The following is a 25,309-nucleotide window of genomic DNA, read 5'->3' as shown; positions in this document are numbered from 1 at the left end:
AAATATATATTATTAAAAATTATTAATACGTGAATAGTTTTGTGAAATTTGCAATTTATCTAATAGCATTTGACTATTTACTCTAAAATGCTTAAATGTTTACTCTAAAACATTTAAATATTGCCTCTATTTTACTTAACGCTTTACTTGACTATTAGTTAAGTAATTATTAAATTTGACCTTTTAGTTTATGATTTTTGATAGTAGACTGTTTATTCAATTATTTTTACTTATTTATTTTGTGATATTTGCTATTTACGTTGTGATATTTTAGTATTCACTCTATGATATTTGACTTAATTCTGTATGATGTGTGATAATTTGTTCTATGATTTTAATAACTAGTTATTTTAAGCTTATTTAATCTGAAACAAGATACTTTATTTGACTTGACAAATCTGTTCAATTATATTTGGATACATATTTGATATTTAATTATTTGGGTCATTTTTCAAAAAACTCGAACTTTTGATGTCCCAGTACTGAGTAATTTTAATTACTTAAATGAAATTCAAAAAAAAACATTTTTTAAGGATTCGAATTTTTTTGCATCTCATTTAAGGACAATCAAATCAAATGATAATTGAAAATTATTTTAATTTATCGAAATGTGAAAATTGAGTTATACAGCTTGTCTAATGTGGCATTTTTTACATACCATTTCTTTCACTCAAATAAAAAAAAATAATGTAAAATTTTTTTTTAAAAAAATATAGTGAATAAATAAATAAAAATAAAGAAATAAGAATAAAGAAATGAAGAAATTAAAATTGAAATAGTGAAAAAATTAAAAATAAAATAAAATAAATAATAAAAATAATATTAACAAAATAAAAAATAAAATAAAGAAATTAAAAATTAATGAAATAATAAAAATAAATTGTTAAATTTCCCTGCCCCTGGCAGCCAAAAAGTACCAACAATTGATTCTCCACGTTGGTAACAATAAGTAGCAGGGGTTATAAATGTGATGTTCAATTCTTCAGGTAATTTTTTTTATTTAAAAATTTTCAACATTGGTAACAGAGGGAAACATAATGAAGATTTAAGTTAATTTTTGTTTTTAATTTTATTTTATTTATTTTTTTATTTTTATTTCATTTATTTTTTTATTTTTCACAATCATTATGTTTGACAAATATTTGACTATATTTTATTTAAATTGCATGTGTCAGTTTATTTGAATTACGTACGTCAAAATTATTCAAGTTCACGATGTTATAAAAAAACAAATCTTTCCAACAATCCTTGATTGACTTTACTACGTGCATTTCGGAAGGAACTGTGATGTTTGTTTTTTCATGTATTTTTTTTTTATCTAAACAATTTTTAACAATTAGGTAACAGAGTGAAACATAATGAAGATTCAAGTTAATTTAATCTTATTTTTTTCTCATTTTCCACAATTATGATATTTGACAGATATTTGACTATATTTTACTTAAACAGCATACGTCAGTTTAGTTAAATTACGTATGTCAGAATTATTCAAATTCACTTAGTGTTATGGAAAAAAAAATTCCAACAATCCTTGATTTATCTTACGACGTGCATTTTGAAAGAAACTGTGATGTTTACTTTTTCAGGTAATTTGTTTTATTTAAACATTGTTTAATATTGGTTAATTTTTTTTATTTTATCATTTTTTTTATTTTCACAATTATGATATTTGACAAATATTTGATTGTACTATTTTATTTAAATAGCATATTTCATTTTATTTAAATTACGTATGTGAGAATCATGCAAATTCACTTAGTGTTATGAAGAAAAAAAATCTATCCAACGATCTTTAATTTATTTTACTTTTCGGAAGAAACTGATGTTTATTTTTTCAGGTAATTATTTTTATTTAAACATTTTTTTTAACATTGGTAACATAGGGAAACATTATGAAGATTCAAGTTAATTAAATTTTTTTTTCACAATTATGATATTTAACAAATATTTGACCATATTTTACTTAAATAGCATATGTAAGTTTAGTTAAATTACGTATGTCAGAATTATGCAAATTCACTTAGTGTTATGGAAAAAAAAATCTTTCCAACAATCCTTGATTTATTTTACGACGTGCATTTCGGAAGAAATCTCTGAAAGTGTATAAAAACATATGGAGAAAGAGTGCGCACCATTTATTAGTAATGGAGCCCATTTCCATTCCACCCTCAACCCTCTTACTTTGACTGCGACCGTCGGTCATCTATATTTGTCCATCCGGAACGGCTTCCAAAAAAGCACCTGAACCACACCGCTCTTCTTCATGTAAATCGAATCACCCCTATACAGGGGTAAAAAGGGAAAAAGAAAAAAATGCTCGTAACAGAGGGATGAGGGGCCTATATAATCCAATTCCATTTCTGAAATGAAATTACGAAGGTTGGCTAAGTGATATACAAATCCAAATATATGGATAGAGAAGAGAGCATTGACCACAGGCTCCTATGAATTATTCAAAGAAAATTGCTCTCCACCCCCGTAGTCCAGTTACCTCCCCCTTCGAAGAAAGGTAGCCTCAACTATTTCAGTCTTATTCCTTTCCTTTATTCACACGTACCTTTTTTTTTTATCCCCCGAAATGGTTGCCTAAATTCGTTTTTATCAAATCTCCCCTACATTTTCTCTTTCTGTGGAGTAAGTGACTCAGATGTGACTTGAAGTTCTTTTTTTTTTTTTTTAAAGGAAAAGAAATTCTGGAATTATTCACTACCCTTTCTTTGAAAAATTGGACGTGTATTTCGATTTAGTATTTAAAACAGAATTGAAAGGATTGCTGATGGCTTGATGATTGTTGAGCTCTCAAAAAAAATTCTGAAACTCTCCATGAAGAAAGCGAGGAACGAACAGATAAAAATTTTCTGTGAGATATGAATTCCATAATTGTTATCAATATAAATTCGAACCTTTGCATTCGTGCTATAATAATGCAAATATAATTTTTTTTGGTTTGTCTTAAAATTTTGCAAATACAAACAATTTCTATTATATATATAAATTATATTGTATTATATTTCTATTATATACCTTATATTTTAAATAATTTTTGCATTAATTAAAGCCGAATACTTTAAAACCTTAGAGGTAGATCCAGATAACATGTACCAATGTAGAATGTTCCAATTGGATTTGTGCTACTATTGGATAGTTTAATTATAATTCTGTGTATATGCATTAGTCATAAACAATAAATTAAGAATAAATAATAAATTCTTAATATTCTAAGAATCCGTTATATATTAATATAACGGATAACCGTAGAACATCAGATAACCGTAACGGATAACCGTAGAATAAATTCTTCAGAATCCGCTGAAAGCTTGATTCAAATAAATTTCATTATTGCATTTTCATAATGACTTACATAATTTACAATTGTTTTACCTTATCGGTCGCACTGGGATTTGTTCCACAGATATTTCCAAAAACCATATGTGCAACATAAGCCTAAATTTTATTTGAGCACATGTCCTACTGGTTTTTTTGTGGTAATATTAACATTTTACTCTGATAGTTTAGTCTAATTGGCGGGAAAATGTTATTATTACCTTATTTGATCTATTAAAGTCTTAACTTGTCTTTTCATTTGAAAAGAAACACGAGTCTTGAAAGGGTTAAAGCATAGTTAAAAGTTTGAATAAATAATTTTGATAAAATATATTAAAAATACTTTATTTTAAAAAATGTCCATCTTTCCATTTTAACACTTCATGGATTATAGCTTGTAGTAAATTCTTTTTGAATCAGTAAAATGAAATTAATTTATTTTAATCAGTTAGATGGAATAAAATTATTATTTCATTTTGGGATTAATTTGAATTAATTTTCTTATATTCTAATAACTTGATCCGATTCAGTTATAAAAATATTATTCTTGAATCAGGGCGATGTTTTATAATTCGTTGCTCTTGAATAAATCATTTGATGTTGTCCCCTGAATTTCAAACAACTAACTTTAATATATTAAAACAAATTTCTTATTTCAATAAAAACAACTGATTTTAATTGGAAAAAGTAATTTTGATCATTTGAGCTAATAGAATCGACCCAATTCATTCTAATAAACATACATTAAATCACTGTTACAAACAATTTTACAGCAATACATTTTCTGTAAAAAAGCATTTTTTTTTTATGCGGATGATTTAAATCAATCATATTAATTTGATATTTTGAACTCTTTTAAAAGAATCATTTACTCAAATAAGTTTATTCTAATGAACTATGGTAATTCGAACATTTGATTAAAATTATGGGTTCGTGATTCAAATCACTTAAAAAAATTGACTGATTTCTTATAGTAACTTGACAATTTAATTTCCTGTATTCTACACCATAAAATCAGCGGTTTGCCCATTCCAATTTAGTGTCGAAAATCTTTGAAAATTGTACGATTGATTTCTTTAGTTTAAATTGACACTAAATCGAGCCTTTTTACATACTTAAAAAGGTTGTATTAAACCCTAATACTAATAATTGATAAAGCTTACACCACTCTGCAGCTTGTATGTGAAAAAAGGTTGTGTTTTTTGGAGCTTCGTAAATTTGGCAAATAATTATTGTATATTTGAACTAATATTTTTCGAAATTCTTGTGTGAAATGATAGTAGGGGATGTTTTAAAACACTTTTGCACAATTATTAGTAGTTTGATCCGCGATGGCTCAGGGGATAGAGCGTTCGCCTGCCAATGAGGTGAACCGGGTTCGAATCCCGGCGATGGCTGGTCGATATGAATCCGCATCCGACTTGCACCGACCACAGTGCTGATGTGAAATATCCTAAGTGGTAGTCGGATGAGTTAGAAGACCTTTGCCGTCAGGCGAACCGTGGGGGGTTCTCGTGCTCTTCCTCTCCATGTAGTGCAAATGCGGGTTAGTTCCCTCAAAAAGTCCTCCACGAAGGCAAATTTCTCCCAATACTTGATCCAGGAGTTCCTTTGTCTTCTGGATTGGGTTCGAAATTACAAGGCTATGGAGATGAGCATTAGAAGTTATAAACCTAAAATTGGGTTGGCTGTTCTACGAAGGTTATAAAATAAAATAAATTTATTATTAGTTTAAAGAGGAATAATTGTGTAATTTCAAGATAGTGACAATATGGCGGAGAAGATAGCAGCTTGTTGACATGAAGTGTACTTGTTAAATGTGAGTTTTTCTTGTCGGATAGAATGAAGAAACTGATCATAGACTATTTAATACCAACTAAGTTTCATTCCTACTTTACTGATTAAGATTGTTTACCGAGATTTGAGATTGATTTACCGAGAAGATAATTTAATGAGTCATTTCAATCTTCATCTAGGATTGATTTGTCAAACTTCTCATATAACCTCTTATAAAATGCGCGTTTGTTTTTAGTTAGACACTAAAAATAATAATGTTCTCCTAACGTTTACAGAAATCTGTCAACTGCATAACATAATTTTATAATATTTAACTTCCGTATGTTAAGCATCTTGTTATGTGAAATCAAACTTTCGCCTTCTCTACTTGATTGTAAACAAGAAGCACCGATCGTCTGACGGTTTCTGAGTAAGCCAAAATTCGCAAAACTAATTCATGAATGGAGAAAATGCATCTGATTTTGGTGTCAGCTTTTTTGTTTTTTTGGATTTTGTAATTAACTACACCTTTTAAAGTATGTATGCACGATATATGCAGTACTAACTTGAAATAACACAAAATTGTTAGAGTTTTGGTATTAGAAATTGTTAAATATCACCCCACAGTTTTTACTGTGGTTTTACACCACAGTTTTTTTACAGTGTCTTAACACAACAGATTTTACAGTGTTTTTCACACTACAGTTTTTATATCATACTTTTTACAGCTTTATATTTACAAAAGAAAATGGCAGGAATATGGTTTTCCTACACGTTAGTTTGTAACCGGTAAGAATTCTCGCTTCTTCTGTTCAAACTGTGTCAACAGTTATATTTTATGAAAGTAAGAATTCTGATTTTCAATTAAAGAAAATAAATTATTTCTACAATTAAATTTGCATTGTTTACTATTAATAGGCTTAAGCATGAAGATATTTAAAAATCAAGGTAGCTTCTATTTCTGTGTTAGAACAACATCTATTTAGTTATAACTATTTTAAAAATAATTTTATTAATTTAGAAACATTTGTATAGTACCAAATGTCAAATACTAAAAAATTCCATAATTAAGTTAATTTTTTTCTATGTATTTTTAGCAGACACCATTTTTTTTATATACAGTCGATAGTTTGTAACAACTGACTTGTCTTTATATCTAAAATATTGTAGCGAGCTAGAAAGAAAAAAATATTGTCTTTTATTTCATATTTTTATATTACATTTTGGGAGACAAAATATGAAAAACAAAATATCATTTCATAAAAAAATATGAACCGTTTTCCTGTCATGTTTATTGATCGCATAGAGTCTGGATTCCCAGACGATCCAGAAACTAACATCGTTTGAGGCGAGCAAGGATCGTTTTCTAAAAACGATTTCTTACACCTTATTTCGATACCAGAAAGAGAGAAGGGGGAAGAAAATCACCTTAAATGGATAGACTATACGGGCACATCACTTCATGTTACCCTATCATTGTTTCGCCTTCTCCGGGGCACCACATAAAATATTGGATGTGGGTATGCATTATACGAAAAAGAACCAACTTATTCCCAACCAACAGAATTACGAAAACGATAACGAGTGTTGAATTTTAACTATACAAAAAATAAAAAAAATCTTTTGGAAATTAGCACTATTTTGTCATTGGCCAGAAAAATCACATGATATGATCTTTGATATACGAAGCACACTTTAGTTAACTTTGGCAGTCATCGGCATAAAATTATCGAAAGTTGTAAAAGGACTAACCCGAAGAGTATTAATTTATTTTTTTTTTATATTTAAAATGTCAATACTTATCATCTTTTGATTAATGATAAGTATGCTCATTTCAATGATTTTGCGTCTGCTTTCGTAAATGCACTAATTAATTAGATTTTTAAATTTAGGGCCTTTGAAGATAGTGGGTTTAGATCAAAAGTTATCATGCGTTCTCTGTTTTTTTTCATTGTTTAAAAACAAAAATTACAAAATAACAAAGCATTTGTTCTTTTTTTTCTCGCTTAAAAATTCCATAATCAAGCAATAATCTACGAGCAACAATTGATTGTAATTCTACAAGCATTATGAAGTATAAAGTATGATAAAAAAAATTGGGTTAGTAAATAAAAAAAACTGTATGAAGAGATATAAAATCATTTCATAATTTGAATGACTAAAGGACTGAAGTAAAAATGAATAATGTTAGTGAAAAAATATTAAGTATTAAATGCATGAACAATTAAAAATAAACAACGAATTGAATGAATGGATATTGCAGAGAATGAATGAAAATTAAAGGGGAAATTTATTTGTTGATTTTTTTTGATGTAGCATGCTTTTTTAGCCATTATTGTTTTACTTAACAATGCCTTAATACTAAGATAAAATTGAATATGCGATTGGATTCGCACGCTGGTGCTTTATGAAGATATTAATAATGAAGAAATTAATATAAAAACTAAATTATCAAATTACAATCGTTAGCAGTTTCATTGATAATTTAATTTGGTGAGATTTTTGATTGTGACGATTGAAGACGATTGGAAACTTCTTTCTGTCGGATTAACTTTTTGTGTGATTTTCATGGTTTTCTTTTCCCTGCAACGCAACTGCGAGATAGTTCCCTCAAAAGTTTCTCACAGACTAGTTTGCCGCAATGCTTCATCCAAAGCCGCGGTCACTCAGGGGATAGAGCGCTCGCCACTAAATGACATAAGCCAGGTTCGAATCCTAACGATGGCTGATTGATACGAATTCTGCACCCGTCTCGCAGAAACCACAGTGGTGAGTGTATATATCCTTAGTGGTATACGGATCATAGGTTAGAATCCCCTTACCATCAGGCTAACCATGGGAGGTTTTCGTGGTTTTTCTCTTCATGTAACGCAAATGCGGGTTTGTCCCATCGAAAAGTCCTCAACGAAGGCAAATTTTTCCCAATACTTGGATCCAGGAGTCTCTGGATTGTCTTCTGGATTGGGCTCAAAACTTTAAGGTTACAGGGCTACCAAGTTAAACTTTAATAATCGTAAACTGAAAATTGGGTTGCCTGTTCAACACCGGTTATAAAATAAAAAAAAATAAAAAACAGTTTTTGACTTTATACTTTCTTTTTATCCATTAGCAAAATGGGTCTTGTTTTTGGTTTGATGGCGTGCGCTTCTTATTTGGACGTCATCACACTTTTCAACTGTGTTCAAGAGTAACAGTAAGCAGTGCGCATGCGTTGCTATGGCGACCACTGCTGCTTGATAATTTTTTTAGAATTCTTTTTTCACTTTTAATTTTGTCATGCATTAAGTTGATGATCGTATTTTTTATAATTTTTTAATGCGTGGTTGTTTGTCAGGCAAATATGACAAGCTGTATTTTTGCTTGCTAAAATTTTAATTGATTTCTGGCCCCTACATTCAAAATTTATCACCATTCAATAGAGAAATCCCCTTTCTTTTCTCAACAGCAGCCTTAGTCTTGTAAAATGATATTTTTTAGTATATTTTAACCAATTTTAATTTCAAAATATTAATATAATACTAATTGCATCAAGTTTTGACACCTGAGAGTCATTTTTTTTACAATAAAGTAAGAAGAAGTATTTAGAAAACATCATTAAATTTTCAAGTTTTTGAAAACGGAAAAAAAATTTAATTTCTATGTTATAAATATCAAAAGAGGCAAAATAGCAATAAATGTAGCTTTTACAAAAAATATGTTATTTTTACACAAAACAGTAATTGAACTTTTACAAGAGCTAAACTAGCAGTCTTATAATGCATGTTTGATTGTTTCATATTTTCCTGAAAAGTCAAGGAAAGTGCACTTTTATGGATTCAAATATTTAAAAGGAATTTTCAAAAATCGATACGCGCGAAGTAAAACTTCGAATCGCCGGTTCTTTTCTGAAAATCCAACGCAGAAAGTACAACTGACACAAAATTTTGGCGACAGCCGAAAAAGTGCACTTCGTTTTGCTGTATGGACTTATGTAAATCCACTTACTGGAACATTCTCCCATACTGCAGTAGTCTTGTCAATACTTGTTTGCTTATGCAAAACTGATATATCCTTTCGTTTAAACTATCCGACACCTCTTTTCTAGATTCAATAACGCATTGTAGGTTCTAGCTGAGGCTTTTCAATCATCGTAAATATTGCTTTTTCATAAAGACTATCTTCAATGCAAACAATATTTTTTTTTCTATTGGCGAACATGGGCTCTTATGTAGTTACAATTCCTCGCCAACGAAGTAAAGACCTAACATAAGTAAAGATGGTGAGAAAAATGCTTTATTTCTTGTACTGTCGAAGTTGGAAAGGGATATTTTGCTCAATATGAGATATCTGTTTTGTTTATTTTCCCTTGTTTATTTATTTTTTTTTCTTATTTCTCTTTCTAAAAAGAAAGTGTTTTCTTTTCTTTATTAGATAGGAGTTTAAGAAAGAATTTGGAAAAAAAATTTCATATTTTGTTTGCAATGAGGGGAGAAAAAAAATTTCAGTAAACTTAAGGCTTTTATTCCCAAATTCTTGAAAAATAAATTCGTCAATATAAAATAAATATTAAAGAGAAAAGCTTATCGTAGAGTTAGGAGCAATATAGTGTTAAGAAAAACTTTTTTTATAGGCGAAATTTTTGCAAAATCTCAGTCTTTATTCCAGTTAATTCTTTTGTAGTTTCTGAAATTTCAGCTAGAAGAGAGCATAATATCCAGAAATATTTTATTGATTACATGGTGGTGTTATCGTAATTGTTTCTGCACAAGTGTTCGAATTCTTCTGAATTGAGCAAGAATTAATAAGAACACTTTTATTTATATCACATACAAGCATATAATATTTTTTATCCTTAAGAATCTGTCTGCGGGATTTTTTTTTTTTTATCTAAGATAATCTGTTCAAGTGAGATTTTGAAACCGAAAGAGTCCGTTTACATTACTCTCCATACCCACTTTATTTTGTCTACATGATACGCTTTTCTTGTTAGGTTCTGTGTACGCAAGATTCTAAAATAGAGAAATTCTGTCTAAGGGAATATCTGCCGAGTGATTCTGACCACGTGAGATTCTGCCCAAGTGAGATTCTCTCCCTGTAGGATTCTTTTTAGGTGAATATTTATTCCCAAGGGCTTCTGTCCAACCAAGCTTCTTTAATTGAGAAATTCTGTTTACACCAAAATTTAAATTTACGAGGCTTCGTCCATGTCACATTGTGGAACTTAGGTAATCAGTCAACGTAATTTCTATGGAAACATTTTGTCTCATCGATATTTTGCCCAAATTCACTAATCTACATAAGTATCATCCATTCTCTTCCCCCCCCCCACATTTATTCTACATTGCCTTTAAATCAAAAAGAAGTGAGATAACGTTTTTTTTTGTTTTGTTTACTAATAGAGCAATAACAGTTAGCTCTCTTGTAAGGTAAGTCAACGTAGAAGACTACAAAATTATTTCAATACTTGATTATTTTACGAACATGCTTTTAAAATCGTGACACATTTCTATAACTTTGCATAATTAAAATAATATTTACTCAATAAGCAAATTGATAATTTTTTACACTTCCAATATCTCATATCAATTGTTTTTGTTTACAAAAAATTGAAAAAAAAAATAAATAGAGAAAACTTACTATTAAATTATTTGGATAATCTTAAAAGTAGTATAGCACATAAAACCATGCAACAATACCATATTTGCATTTGGGAAAAAACATCATTCTTTTCAAGTCTGCGATTATCACTGATTAAGATAAACTATCTATCATCGCAACGGTATTTTATCAATACATATGCTGATGCATCACTGATAACTTTTCTTCATCCTTGCAATCGTATCGAACGACGAAAATAAAAAAAAAAGAAGAAAAAAAAACGGTGATTCGTCCGGAGTTCATAAACTGAATTACCGTGTTTCATTACCAAAAGTCACACGGAAAACCCCTTTCCCGGGCGACGGCGAAATTTATGGGGTGGTCTAAGTGTCCCTCGGACTGATTAGGCCTTCATTAAGTATAAAACTCTTTTTCCCAGAGAACAAAAGGGGCGGCTGATTCAGTCGATTTTTCTGCTGGCTGGTCATCGGCTCCAGAATGGGACTTCTTAATCTCATTTCGAAAGGGTTGGGTCGCAAAATGACCCTTCAGATTCACCCCGACTTCCGGAGACTTTCATTTCAACGAAGATGCTGGATTTGCTAGATGGACATTTGATGAGGGCTGTGGACATTCTTTAAAATGAGTATCCAATTCTTTTACTGTTGATCTCCCATAAAGACGGCTCTGTATCCTTCATCCTTCACACGTAACCGTGACAAAAATTTAGTTTATTAATTATTCTGTTATTATAAATATCTCTCGGATATGAGTATCAATTTCTTTTTTCTGAGACATAGGTTTGCGAGGAATGTTAGTAATTATTTTTCAAAGCTTTTCCGTGATCTATTCAGGCTATACCTTATGGAATTATTGATAATTGTTCCTCAAATTGTTTTAATGATCATATTCTTAAAATTTATAATACGTGCTTACAAGAATGTTCGATGATTTTTTTCGCGAAGTCCATATAAGCATCTTAAGCTTATTCATAACTGAAAGTTATTCAAGATCATCACATGCATTTACAGACTACATGCTGATTCTCTGACCGGACGTTAAACAATTGACGTCAGACTTCTTGTGTGACGTCATTTGGAACGCCATCTATCAGTTAGCTAAATAATAGGCATGTTATGACGAAGATCGGTTATCAAGGATTAAGTAAAAATGTTAAACATCATTAGGTCAGTTTAAGAAAAATTCAATGAGACGATTTAAACCATTTTATTGTCCTTATTCATGTTTTGTTTTATTAATCAGCAATTTATCAACTGAACACTTATATTCGGAAAATGATTTGAAAAGAACAATTTAGTAAATAGACTTATACAGTAATTTTCGAAAAACATTTTAATCATTTTTGGAATCCTAAAATGTATTTTTTCTACGGTAATATAACCTGCTTTAAAAATTATTTAAAAAGTTGCAATATTTCATAACCAATCTTAATTTAAGAGTTTTAGAGAAAAAAAAAACATGCTATCTGAAAGTCTAGTAAAATTAAAAGAGCAGCCATTAGAAACATAAAGCATAAGGAAAATGTTTGCCAAACTTTTTTCTTCATTGAAAAACAGCTATATTTGAAAACTGAGCTAATTCATTAATGTTCTGTTCTTTTGGAGATAACGCATTCCTAGGCAAAGAAAATCTGAATGTTTTCAAATTATGTTCAAAACTATTGAACATTCATATTGTTTGAACATTTATCTTTCAAAACTATTGAACATTCATGACTAGTGATAATTTATAATAGTGATCTGATGATGCCTAATAGTGATCTGATAATTCATAATAGTGACCTGATAATTCATAACTAGTGGTAATTCGTAATAGTAATCTGATAATTCATATCTTGTGATCATTTATGGCTAGTGATAAAGACATTTAAGTAATAATTCATAATTTCGAAATGTTTTTGCCTACCTTTCATGGCTTTAGAATTGGAGGGAGAATCTCTGTTCCATGGAGGATCTCCGTGAGCTGTGAAATCTCTGAGCTTGAGGTAAGAGATGCTGAGCCTAATGATCGATGCTTTGTCCAGCTGGGTAGTTATGGCAGCGGGCAGGGGTAGCAGCTTGGCTAATTCATAGAACTCATAGTTCTCTTTGCCACGCCGACTCCTGGCCGCGTCCCTTGACTTTTCCTTTCGCATCTCCAAAATGCTACAAAACATAAACAACGCTTAGAAAACACGAATTGTTTTTTTTTTTAAACATATGCATCACAGAGTATTGAATAAGATTTTGAGCAACAGCAAAAAAACTATGCATTCGATTCAGCAAAGTCAGTTCAGCAATATTTGAACCATATTTCGTTATTTTCGACATGGCTCAGGGGATAAGGCGTTCTCATTCCAATGAGGTGAACCAGATTCGAATCCCTGCAATGGCTGGTTGATAAGAATCTGCATCCGGCTTGCACCGACCACAGTGCTGACGTAAAAATATCTTCAATAGTAGACGGATCATGGGTTAAAGTCCCCTTGCCACCAGGTTAACCATGGGAGGCTTTTATGGTAATAATTTAGATTAAAAAAGTACAAGTTGTTAAGTACAAGACTTTAAGTATAACTCGTACAAGACTTGTACAAGTTGTACCATTGAACCTCCTGTGGCGGAATGAAAAATCTTAAGAATTCATTGGATAGATAATCAACTTTTGAATGCATGTTTTATATTTCCTATGTTGGTGTGATTCAAAAACATGTGTGTTTAAGAAGAGCTAAAAAACGGACAAGTGGACTGCGGTACAAAGCTTTGAACCAACAAAGATTTAGTTCTTGAAAATAAAGAAAGGGTGATAGGGTTAAAAATAGATGAGCTATAGAAACACTATTCAGTGTTATTAGATAAGGTAATAAGAAAGTGCGGAAAATTGCATTGAATTGATTAACTAGTTTACACGAAATTTTTTAAATTAAACGTAAAGTCGAGCTCAAAAGTATGCAAACATAAAAAACTAGATCGAAAGGTTTTGGTGACAGCAGTCTTTTACACGCAAGACAAATTGCTGCACAGATGTCACGAGTCGTTGCTTTTCTTTACTTTTAAGCATTATATCAACAGCAGCAACGGATTCGAGACCATGAAATTTGCTAGCCCTATAACTTTCCAGATACCATATTAACGTATAGTATCCCCCCCCCAAAAAAAATGGACTACCCAGAATAACTAATGATTTAATGATTGGATCTTCACGTTCTAGGACTCAATCTTAATGGCTTGAAAGGGGAGGTGACATCAAATATACTAATTAGTTAGTGTATACGATATGTTAAGTTACGAAATCAGACACAAAAACGTAATTTATCTAAATAAAGATACCTTTTTTTTTGACGGATTTGGATTGTTGACCACCCAGAATATAAAAGATAGCCGCAATCTGAGAAATATGGTCCCAATTGTTTCGCCTGGAGAGCTGTCCTAAATTAGGATCTCTTAATGTTAATTTTGCTTTTTACTTATCTCAGAATATCGAGAATTTATTAAGTGATTTGAAATCTTTTTGGACATAATAACCAAATTCGTTTATCCAAAGATAATTCCACAAAAATTAACTTTTACTAAATATTTATTGTTTTTTTGTTATTTTATTTAATAATAGTCGAACAAAAATTCGAGTTATGAGGTATACGTTATTTTAAAGAATTTAATTTTTCATGGGAAAACACGAAATGTGAGCGAAATTGGTCGAATAGTTTCTGTGAAAGTGAATTTTCAGAAAGTCGTGTTTTTAAAATTTCATTTCTTAGGAACAAGATATCTCAGGAACGATAACGATATTTATTCTAAAGAATCTCATATCCATATTAAGCTCACCATCCCTCACTAAATATCAATTTATTATTATTGCGCGTTATCCTTGACTGACTTTACATTCACTTTAAATGCTCTCATTCACACTAGTTAATCACTTGTAGACAATCCGGAGGGCAATTTTTTAACCTTAATTTATTACCCTTAAAAGTGGAGCTAGCTTATTTTTGATGTTACGAAACTTGCAAACTTTTTCGAGGATGGACCTTATACCAAAATATCTGGTATTTTGGTCTGTTCAGAAGGATCTGAAAATCAAACTGAAAGATTTAAAAGAGCTGAACAATACACTAATATAAAATTTAGATGATTTTCTTTATTTAATCAGTGTGCTTAAGCTGTCTGTATCATTACCTCTGGTCTGTCTGTGTCGTCTCTTAATTGTCATGCGACGTATCACCACTATAATACACTAATATTAAATTTAGATGATTTTCTTTATTTAATCTATGTGCTTAAGCTGTCTGTATCATTACCTCTGGTCTGTCTGTGTCGTCTCTTAATTGTCATGCGAAGTATCACCACTATAATACACTAATATTAAATTTAGATGATTTTCTTTATTTAATCTATGTGCTTAAGCTGTCTGTATCATTACTTCTGGTCCGTCTGTGTCATTTCTTAATTGTCATGCGACGTATCACCACTATAATACGCTAATATAAAATTTAGATGATTTTCTTTATTTAATCTGTGTGCTTAAGCTGTCTGTATCATTACCTCTGGTCCGTCTGTGTCATTTCTTAATTGTCATGCGACGTATCACCACTTTAATACACTAATATAAAATTTAGATGATTTTCTTTATTTAATCTGTGTGCTTAAGCTGTCTGTATCATTATCTCTGATCTGTCTGTGTCGTCTCTTAATTGTCATGCGACGTATCACCACTATAATACACTAATATTAAATTTAGATGATTTTCTTTATTTAATCTATGTGCTTAAGCTGTCTGTATCATTACCTCTTATCTGTCTGTGTCGTCTCTCAATTGTCATGCGATTTATCACCACTATAATACACTAATATCAAATTTAGATGATTTTCTTTATTTAATCTGTGTGCTTAAGCTGTCTGTATCATTACCTCTGGTCTGTTTGTGTCATTTCTTAATTGTCATGCGACGTATCACAACTATAATAAACTAATATAAAATTTAAATGATTTTCTTTATTTAATCTGTGTGCTTAAGCTGTCTGTATCATTACCTCTGGTCTGTCTGTGTCGTCTCTTAATTGTCACGCGACGTATCACCACTATAATACATTAATATAAAATTTAGATGATTTTCCTTATTTAATCTGTGTCCTTAAGCTGTCTGTATCATTACCTCTGGTCTGTCTGTGTCATCTCTTAATTGCCATGCGACGTATCACCGCTCAACAGAATTTTGTGTCGGGGCTTCCTTTTATTATTTCCTCACCAGACTCAAAATGGTCAGCATTTCACCCAATTCAAGTCCCCAGCGTGCATATAGGTGTTGTATTCACTAAGCCGAATTGCCATTGCTTTCTCCCCTGCCAACCATTCGATACCCGACCCCCTTCAAACGAAATTTTCTGGGGGTGCATTCGAAATAGGGTGGCTGGGTGGATGTGTCACTCCCTTAGGAACACCGGTTCCTCTCCCTTTTGTGATTTTGGGTGAAGACAAGTCAAAGACAGTCGGTCGACAAGTGAGAGACTTCAACAAACTCTGCGTGATGTCATCCACGCTCGAATTTTTCGACTTCGTGTCAACTTTTCTCTCTATTCTATGGTCAGTTCTAGATTTGAAATATAAAATAAAAAATGAAAAAGTACGATTGAAGGAATGAAAAATGAGTTTTTGAGTTTGTTTGGTTTAAATGGAATTCCAAACACACATTTGTCATGGTTGTAATATTTTTTTTTTCGGTAGAAGAGGAAGGAGATCAACTCGATTGAATGTTGTTCACGTATTTTCACTTGAGTAAAAAATGTGAAGCATTCAAACTTTGTCTATGAAATAAGTTAAATCTTCCACTACTGTTCTATGCATCTCAAAAATACGAAATTTTGCACGGCCTTAACTATTAAGTTGAATTCTGTATAATTTAAACAGAATAGAATATTAAATTAAGGTAGTTCATTACAACGCCTGTCGTTATCCAAAGTAACACTTTTCATCCAATGATATTCTATTTTCATAATTTTCGTCCGAGTTGGCAACAGTTATTTATGGTTGTTAGGTTAAGTTTTCTTTTTATCTCGCTATCCATTTCCATTTATGCTATTTGGTTCCAGCACTTCAAAAAGATCATAATACCCCTCTCCCAGTGACGTCAGCACTAACTGATCATTTTTAAGCAAAATGGCGTCTTAAAGTTAAGCTAAGTATCTCCATATAAGTCAGAATGTTAATTAACTTGAAGTTGATTAAAATACAGTGCCGAATCGCACATCGAATTTTTTGAAATATAATTCCTTCTCATTTATGTCTTATACAAAACTTATTATTTGTTTATGCATTTTATTGTAACCGTGATATATTTTTGTTTTGTGTACCTGGCAACTTCGGAACATAATTAGTTTATGTTCTACATGACTTCATGCCTGTCTTTGTGTTAAGTAAGAAATATATTGCGAAAGAATTGAAATATTTATGAAATAATCTTTATGTAAGAATATAGATTGTGTCACTTAAGACTATTGATACTTGACGGGCTAGGCTTACTCGAAATAGAATGGAAAGAATAGTTGCTAACGTAAACAAATGCCACATTTCATCAACTAATCAGGATAGAGGTCACACTACGTCACTTGCGGTTATCCCATTATGAAAATGGCGCAAGATTCTTATGAAGAAAGCAGCAGTTTCATGAGGGGAAAAAAAAGAAAAGCGTCATGATGCAATTTTGTAATATTTGAAAAACTTCTCTAATGATATACTATTGAGACTGATAAAAATATACAAAATAATAAAAATATTCACTAATTTTAATGTTTTTCATCAAGGTGGATACATCCGGTTCCTTTTAAAATATTTCATGATTTTAAAAATTATGCTATTTGTCCACTTTAAAGTTCAGAATATCTATTCTGCAATATGTAGGATAAGCATAAATCTTTAAGTTTTAGGTACCCAATTTATGGCTTTATTGTTTTTTTGGCAAAAAAACTCACTCCCTTAAGTCTTTTATCATCAGATATTCAATCACATCCAAACAAGCTTACAAAAAAGAAAAACATTTGTATTATCCACTTTTCTCAAAGTGGTCCAAGAAGTCAGGTAGTTTTTTCAACATGCATGTAAGGTAAACCAACCAGTGAAGGAACATTTCATATATATTGATTAAAAATAAGAATTTGAAAGTTTTTCTTTAGATTGATTGGTAACAATAGCTTACTGCCAAACAATAGGAAGTCATCTAGCAATGTTTTGGATTACCTCTTCAAGTAGACTTCTCTGGAAAAAATTTTGAATTTGTTATTATCTCTGCAACACCTTGTTTGTTTGAAAAGATTATAAGGTGATTGTTTGTATTTATGTGTTTGAAGTGGAATTAATTGCATGTAATAGTTTTATTTTTCTCACTGTGAAAAAGAGAGTTCAAAATATAGTTATTGAAGTTACGTTTTATTTTTTAAAGCATCATAGCATAATAAAGTACTGAGATAAGGGGGTGTTTATTCACTGGATTACCAAACGATGAAAAACCAGTGAAGGAACAAGTGTTTCTTTACAGGGCTTTTTTCTAAGTTAATGAAAATAAAAGATAAACTTCGATTTTCTTGTACTTTTAGTGATATTCCGCATCAGAAGTATGTTAAAAATACGAAAAACAACTTCAAACCAGTGAGGGAACAGGCATGTTCCTTTACTGGGCATAGATTTCCCAGTGAATGAACAGTATGTGTTAATATATTGACACTTTAATTTTCAATTCATGATTACAAAAAAAAGTTAACATTTTCCAAGTATTTATATGCTATAATTTCAGGAATAGGCTTGTTTTTAAATATTTGTATGGCTTATAAATTCATAAAGAGCATTAAAAAATGAGCAAAATTAAGTGTTCCTTTACTGGATGTTCATTCACTGGTAAGAACTGTTCCTTCACTTGGTCTTCTTACTACTTGTTATTTGAACCTCCAAAACTTTAAAACAATACTATGTAAGCTCTCTATAATTTTTTTTACATAATTTGCATTTAGTAACAAATATGTTGACATTGTCATTTAACTAAAATTACGAATTTTGAAATTAATATGATTTTTTAAAAAGTAAGCGAAGCTTAAGTGTTCCTTCACTGGTTAGTTTACCCTATTATCATCTTTTACCATAGTGGTTTTTAGACATTTCCCCATCAAGTGTCCAGTTTAAAAAGATTTATCAACAAGATTTATTAAAAAAATAATTTGCAAATTACTCCCTTTTCTCATATTTGTTAATATAGATTAACCCTTCCAGTTCAGAAATGTGCCTTATCAACAAATATGTTTCACCACTTTCACAGAATAGTATTTTTTTTCTAATTTCTAAGTTCAATATGTTCTTATCAACAAACATGTAGTGTTAAAATTGGACCTCTTTTTATTGTAATTTCCTCTTTTATAAGCAGTTGTCAACAAATCTTCAAAAAAGTATTATCAACGTATGTAAGTATTATTATCACTTTCTTCAAATAATTTTTTTCAATATTATTCAAGTCAAATATACCTATTCTTTTATTATTATTTTAAAATTTATGCATAAATGCTTAAACCCACCTTTTCAATTCTGAATGAAAGTTAAATGAAGTATTTAAAACATACGTATTCTTAATTTCTTGCATTTATTTATTTTAAATATTTTAGTTTTTAAAGCTATATAAAAACAAACAATTAGGTTTAAAAATAATTTTTAAGAGCTTTTAAAGTGGTTATGAGGATAAAAGATTAAATTTTTCAATATCACTTGTCAGTGAGGATAAAAAAAAGTACATTTAATGTTCAAGAAATACTTTGAAAAATACAAATAAAAAAAGAATAAACGAATTAAAAGCATTAATTTTTTTTTCTAAAGGGAAAGAAATTTTATAATTCTAAAAATATATATATATATATATTTTAAATCTCTAAATACGTAGTTAAAAGTAAATAAATTTAAACTTGCCTTAAAGATATGACATTATTAATTTTTTTTTCATCTGTCAGATAATAAAAGTAATGTGGTGTTATTTCGTTATTAATCATTAACATTCAATAATGTACAACGAATGTAAAGCAATAGGAAAAAAAACTAATAATTTTTAAATCTGCAGCGGAAGATTTTTCTTTTTATTTAACTTGTATCAGTCATAGTAGTTTGAATCTTTGAGTAGAAAAATAAAGATAATACAAAACCAACATAACCTATTTTCCAAATAAAAGAAAATGTTCCAAAGAACGAACAAGAATAAAAACCAACAAAGATAAAACTAACACTCAAGTTTTTCATTAGTTTTTTCGTCTTCATACTTTTCTGATTGTCTCAACATCGGGGGGTGGGAGTGGAGTACAACATAGTAGGTGTCCGTGATTTCTGTGGAATCATTTTTACACCAGCTCTTCTCTTCCTTTCTCCCTTTTTTGGGGGAAAAGCTTTTTACAATGTTTCTCCACACACATGTTTTCCCTTTCACCCCCTAGATTATACGCTTAGAAATCCCTATTTTTTTCCTGTTCCCCCTTGGTCATGGATTATGGTCAGTTTCTGCTCTCAATCTCATAGACAACAATAAGTGAGATTCCGTTTTGATTTTCGAATCAGCTTTGGCCGCCATACTTGGCCTTTCGTATGTTTTTAGAAAGAATTTAAAAATCTCATAGCTTTTGTAATTATCATCCTTATATAAGTTCAAAATGTAGAGAAAACAAGGAAAAATTTACAGAACAGTGAAAAAAGGGAAAAAAGAAAAAAAATAATAGTAAAAATAATACAAATCTAAAGAAAAAAAAACGAAACAGAAGTAAAAAAATTAATAAAATTATTAATTTTAATGAAAATTAATAATTTTATTATTTATCAATTTTATTAATTTTTTTCTTCCTTTTTTTCGGATTTTATTATTTTTATTATTTTTTTCTTTTTCCCTTTTTTCATTGTTCTGTAATTTTTTCCATATTTTCTCAACATTTTAAACTTATTTTATGAGTTCTATTTACTATATATATATATATATATATATATATATATATATTATCTTTTCTTAGCAACGAAAGCCCATTGTTTTGAAGATAGGAGGGCTTCAAGTCGCCTGCGGAAATGGAACTCTTGCCGATGACAATTTAGAGCCTCAGTAGTATGATTATCAGCATTGAAATTTCTTAATAGAGAAAAGAATAAGGAATACCTCTTACTGTTAGCTCTACGTCAAAAAGATTTTAACGCATATTATGCTGCTTAAGGCATTTTATATTAGCAATATTGATATTGCTTAAATAATAACTATCGTTTAACTAGTTTTAAACAAAGATTAGTAGTATTTGTAATAAATATCAGTAATAAATTTGAATTAAATGTTAAAAAATATTTTAAAACTAGCAATTTCTTAAAATTCATTTAATTTTTCTAAAATTATTTTTTTATTTTTGAAATGTATTTTAAATTCTTTATAAACTGAAATAAAAATACAACCTTTAATTCTTTTTTTAAAAGATTAATTACAATAGAAACAGTACTATATTCATTAAAAGAAGCAGAACTATTTTGATTGTAGAAAGAATAAACAAATTAATATTTTTTTAATTCGGAATAACAATGTTAAAATTTTAATTTTTTATTAATTATTATTTAGTTTTTTATGAATCATTTACTACTCTTCTTCCTTAACGTCATTTTAGATCTTAGCTCTAAAACATTTGTACATAGAAATACGAATTTTTGTACGTACAAAAGCAATTACAACTTTTAAAATAAAAGGGATTGAAAGAGGAACATCTAAGTATCTTTCTAGATCATTAGACAAACGTACCCAAATCTTTCATTCACGTTTATGAATCGAGGCTTAGTAAAAACTCTATTCATTTAATATTATTATTTATTTTTAAATTGTTTCAATATGTAAATAATTCATTGTCGTTTGCATTAATTCTTTTCGAATTTAATATGTAATTATTAGTCGTTTTCTACAGATTCCAGTTATAGCTTACTTTCATTTTATTTTAAATAATAATGATATTATTTTAAAAGTCTAGTGAGCTTCCTACATTTATTTTTTAAATAGCTAAAATGAAATGGGTTTCGTGGCCAAACATGGCTTGCTACAAAAGGACTTGGTCTTCGTTAGGGAGATCCTGTTGTAAGCATGGACATGAGTTGGGGTCATATGGAGTTATTCGTGGAACTTGGATTTCGTACGGTTGGTTTAGGGGCCGTTCAAAAAGTACGTACATCCCGAAGGGGGGGGAGGGGGTTTGCTATTATGTACGGTTTTGTACGATGGGGAGGGGGGGGAGGTATTATACAAAGTACGTACTTTATAAACATACACCAAATTTAAATTTGACTTTATCCTACACACTCCTTAAGTGAATATTTAATTTTATTTAAAACATAATTATTTTAATTTCTATGAAAAAGGGGGGTAGACTAATAAAATGTACGTACTCTAAGGGGGGGAGTAAGACCTTATGTACGGTAATGTACGGAGGGGGGGGAGGGGTTTAAAATTTCTCCATTTTTGTGTACGTACTTTTTGAACGGCCCCTTAACGCAGTTGCGGTCAGCAATCAGGGATTTTTCTGTTCTTTTATACCTCCCTCTCTTTTATTTCGTTCCAATATGCCTCCAATAGGAGACAGGCGGTAAATAAGGATTTTTCATCGATGTATCTTAACGCTTTCTTTTTCTCGGGCTCAATAAAAAAAAGAGAAATACTTGCTATAAATCGTGCATTTTCTTGAGAAAAAAATCAATGTCGGGAAAAACAATATTTTAGGAATAAAAACGATGATTTTTACATAGGGAATGAATATTGCTTAGCGTAAATTAAATGATGAAATATTTAAAGCTTATAAGTTAAGTTTATAAGTCAAGTATAAGAGTCATTTAGTTTATAAGTTAAAAGAGGTTTAACAAAGAAATTCAGAACGTAGAAAAATAAGATACCACAAAGTTTTCCTAAGCCAGTTGTTCCCAAAATAGTGTTCAGCGGAACTCTAGGATTCCATGAAAAAGTCACAGGGTTTCCGAGAATTAGGAATTTCTTTTTGCTACTTATAATTTTCTAAGCCTGTAATTAAGGCTTTCAAATATCCAAATAATAATTCATTACTTATTTAATATTTCCATTATTTTTAGGAAATTATTTAATTTAAATGCTTGCAACGAAAAAAAATTTCAAAGCAATGTTTTTTCGAGTAGTAATATAATGAATGAAATATGAAAAGAATCTGAACTTGATTGTTCTAGTACATGAGTACATTTTCTAGTACATTTCTAGTACACAGAGATGCCAGCTTGCTCCGGACAGAAAATATATATTTTAAAGTGGTAGTTTATCAATTCTGATTCTTGGTTTAATAAATTCAATTCAGTAGATTTTTATCCACCACTATTTCTAAATAGTTCGTAGGCTTATATAATTCACCACTTTATAGTACTTAAGTTATGATATGCCTTTTGAAAAGCAGGCAAATATAGTCAAATATTTGCAAAATTTACTTTGTAGTTATTTACCGTTATTTTAATTATTTTGGCGTGTCCGGAGCAGTTAGCATCTCTGCTAGTACATGATTTTCTTTAGTATAATGCAAAAATACATTCAGAAGAGAATGCTTAAGTTTACTACACATTAAAATTAAATATGCTACGTGCAATCTAATTTAATGGAATTCACTTCCTATTAAATCCAATCGGTGGTTAATTGCCAACAATTGTACTCAATAGAATGAATGATTAGTAAAAGCATTTTTGTTGATTTGATTTTTAAAGTTATTGGGCATGTACTTTATATGATTAGTATCTTAATTCTCTCAGAGGCCTACTTAGGCAGTATCAATGTAGATATAATTGTAAATTCCATTTTTTGACAGTACATGATTTTTGTCTATTTTTCTTCAGTATAATACAAAAATACATTCAGAAAAGTATGCTCAAGTTTACTATGTATTAAAATTTAATATACTTTTCGTGTGCAATGTAATTTAACAGAATTTATTTAACATTAAATCCAATCAGTGGCTAATTGCCAACAATTGGATTCTTTAAAACTATGTACTAAATAACAAGAGCATCATATAACAGACTATTTGGACTTAAAAGTTATGAAGAGCATCGTATAACAGGCTATTTGGACTTAAAAGTTATGAAGAGCATCATATAACAGACTATTTGGACTTAAAAGTTATGAAGAGCATCATATAACAGACTATTTGGACTTAAAAGTTATGAAGAGCATCATATAACAGACTATTTGGACTTAAAAGTTAAGAAGAGCATCATATAGCAGACTATTTGGATTTAAAAGTTATGAAGAGCATCATATAACAGACTACGTGGACTATAAAGAGCATCATATAACAGACTACTTGGACTATAAAGAGCATCATATAACAGACTACTTGGACTATAAAGAGCATCCTATAACAGACTACTTGGACTTAAAAGTTGTAAAGAGCATCATATACTACCTCTACTGGAGAGTAAAAATGCATGCAAAGGAAAGTAAGTGATGACATACCAGTTCTCCCACCCTCTGTGCTGGATCTCGGAGGCGGTGCCCATCATGTACAGACATTCCAACTGCCTAGAGGGTGAGAGAAGACAGTCATCAGCTTCCTTCATCACTACTAAAATACGCACACAACATACTACTAAAATACGCACACAACATACTACTAAAATACGCACACAGCATACAACTAAATTATGAAACGAAGTTAGTGAAAGCGCCACGAAATGTTTCAATTTTTTATACGTAAACAACGTTTGACAGTCAAATTATGAATATTCCTGTTGGAGTCACGGTGGCTCAGGGGATAGAGCATTCGCTTCCCAATGAGGTGTCCCAGGTTGGAATCTCATCGGTGGCTGGTTGATATGGATTCTGCTGCCATCTCGCGCTGGCAGTGCTGACGTAAAATATCCCTAATGGCTGACGGACCATGGGTTAGAGTCTCTTGCCGAACCGTGGGACGTCTTCGTGGTTTTTCCTCTCCGTGTAAAGCAAATGTGGATTAGTTCCATCAAAAAATCTTCCACGAAAGCAAATATTCACCCTATACTTCATCGAACAGTTCCCTTGTCGCCTAGATTGAGTTAAAAATTACGAAGCTACGGAGTTGTATGTTGATAGTGGCAAAGTCTCAAAAAGTCTCAAAAAGATAATAATATTCAATTCATTAATTTCAAAAATTTATGGAAAATCCACTTATTATTATTTAAAAAAAAACTTCAAATGTTGCTACTGGGCCACACAGTAAAAATATATATGGAGAATTTATTTAAAATAAATTTTGAAATTAACGTTAAGTCATTAGTTAAAAATTTGCAATTAAAACTTAAAGAGCCCGTTCTAAGCCCCCTCGATAAATGCGATAAAATCGTAAATTTTGCGAATAAAATTATTTTTTGGCGAATAATTTTTTCCACTGGAAAAAAAATATATACTTAACTCGATCCTCAAAATAACGTCAAAATGAATGTTTCTAAACAAAGCAGTATTTTTTATTCCATTACAATAATTTTGGTAGATTTACCGCATAACCAATTAGAATTGGGTTCAAATAATATAAGCCTATAACAAAACTACCGTAAAATAGTTCTCTATTGAAAAAAAAATTAATCATAAAAATTGTTAAGATTTGCATTTGGCGAAGACTTTCGAAAAT

At 30.2% G+C, this 25,309-nt stretch overlaps 1 protein-coding gene across 5 annotated transcripts in view; it reads right to left on the bottom strand.

Annotated features, from left to right (window-relative positions):
- LOC107455153 (protein trachealess) overlaps positions 1-25,309 on the bottom strand; it is a 370,741-nt gene that overhangs the window by 84,502 nt on the left and 260,930 nt on the right. For 3 of the 5 annotated variants that reach the window (XM_043046105.3, XM_071180991.2, XM_071180989.2), the window contains exon 2: positions 12,604-12,842. In XM_043046105.3, coding sequence (XP_042902039.1) covers positions 12,604-12,842 — 239 coding nt within the window. Of the gene's footprint in view, positions 1-12,603; positions 12,843-24,159; positions 24,226-25,309 lie in introns of all 5 variants that reach the window. The other 2 variants (XM_087169341.1, XM_071180990.2) reach the window with 1 other exon arrangement.

Source organism: Parasteatoda tepidariorum, chromosome 8 (genome assembly GCF_982258835.1).
Source record: "Parasteatoda tepidariorum strain Cologne lab strain chromosome 8, Ptep-v5.0, whole genome shotgun sequence".
NCBI lineage: Eukaryota > Metazoa > Arthropoda > Arachnida > Araneae > Theridiidae > Parasteatoda > Parasteatoda tepidariorum.
This window is presented reverse-complemented; position numbering and strand designations above follow the sequence as displayed.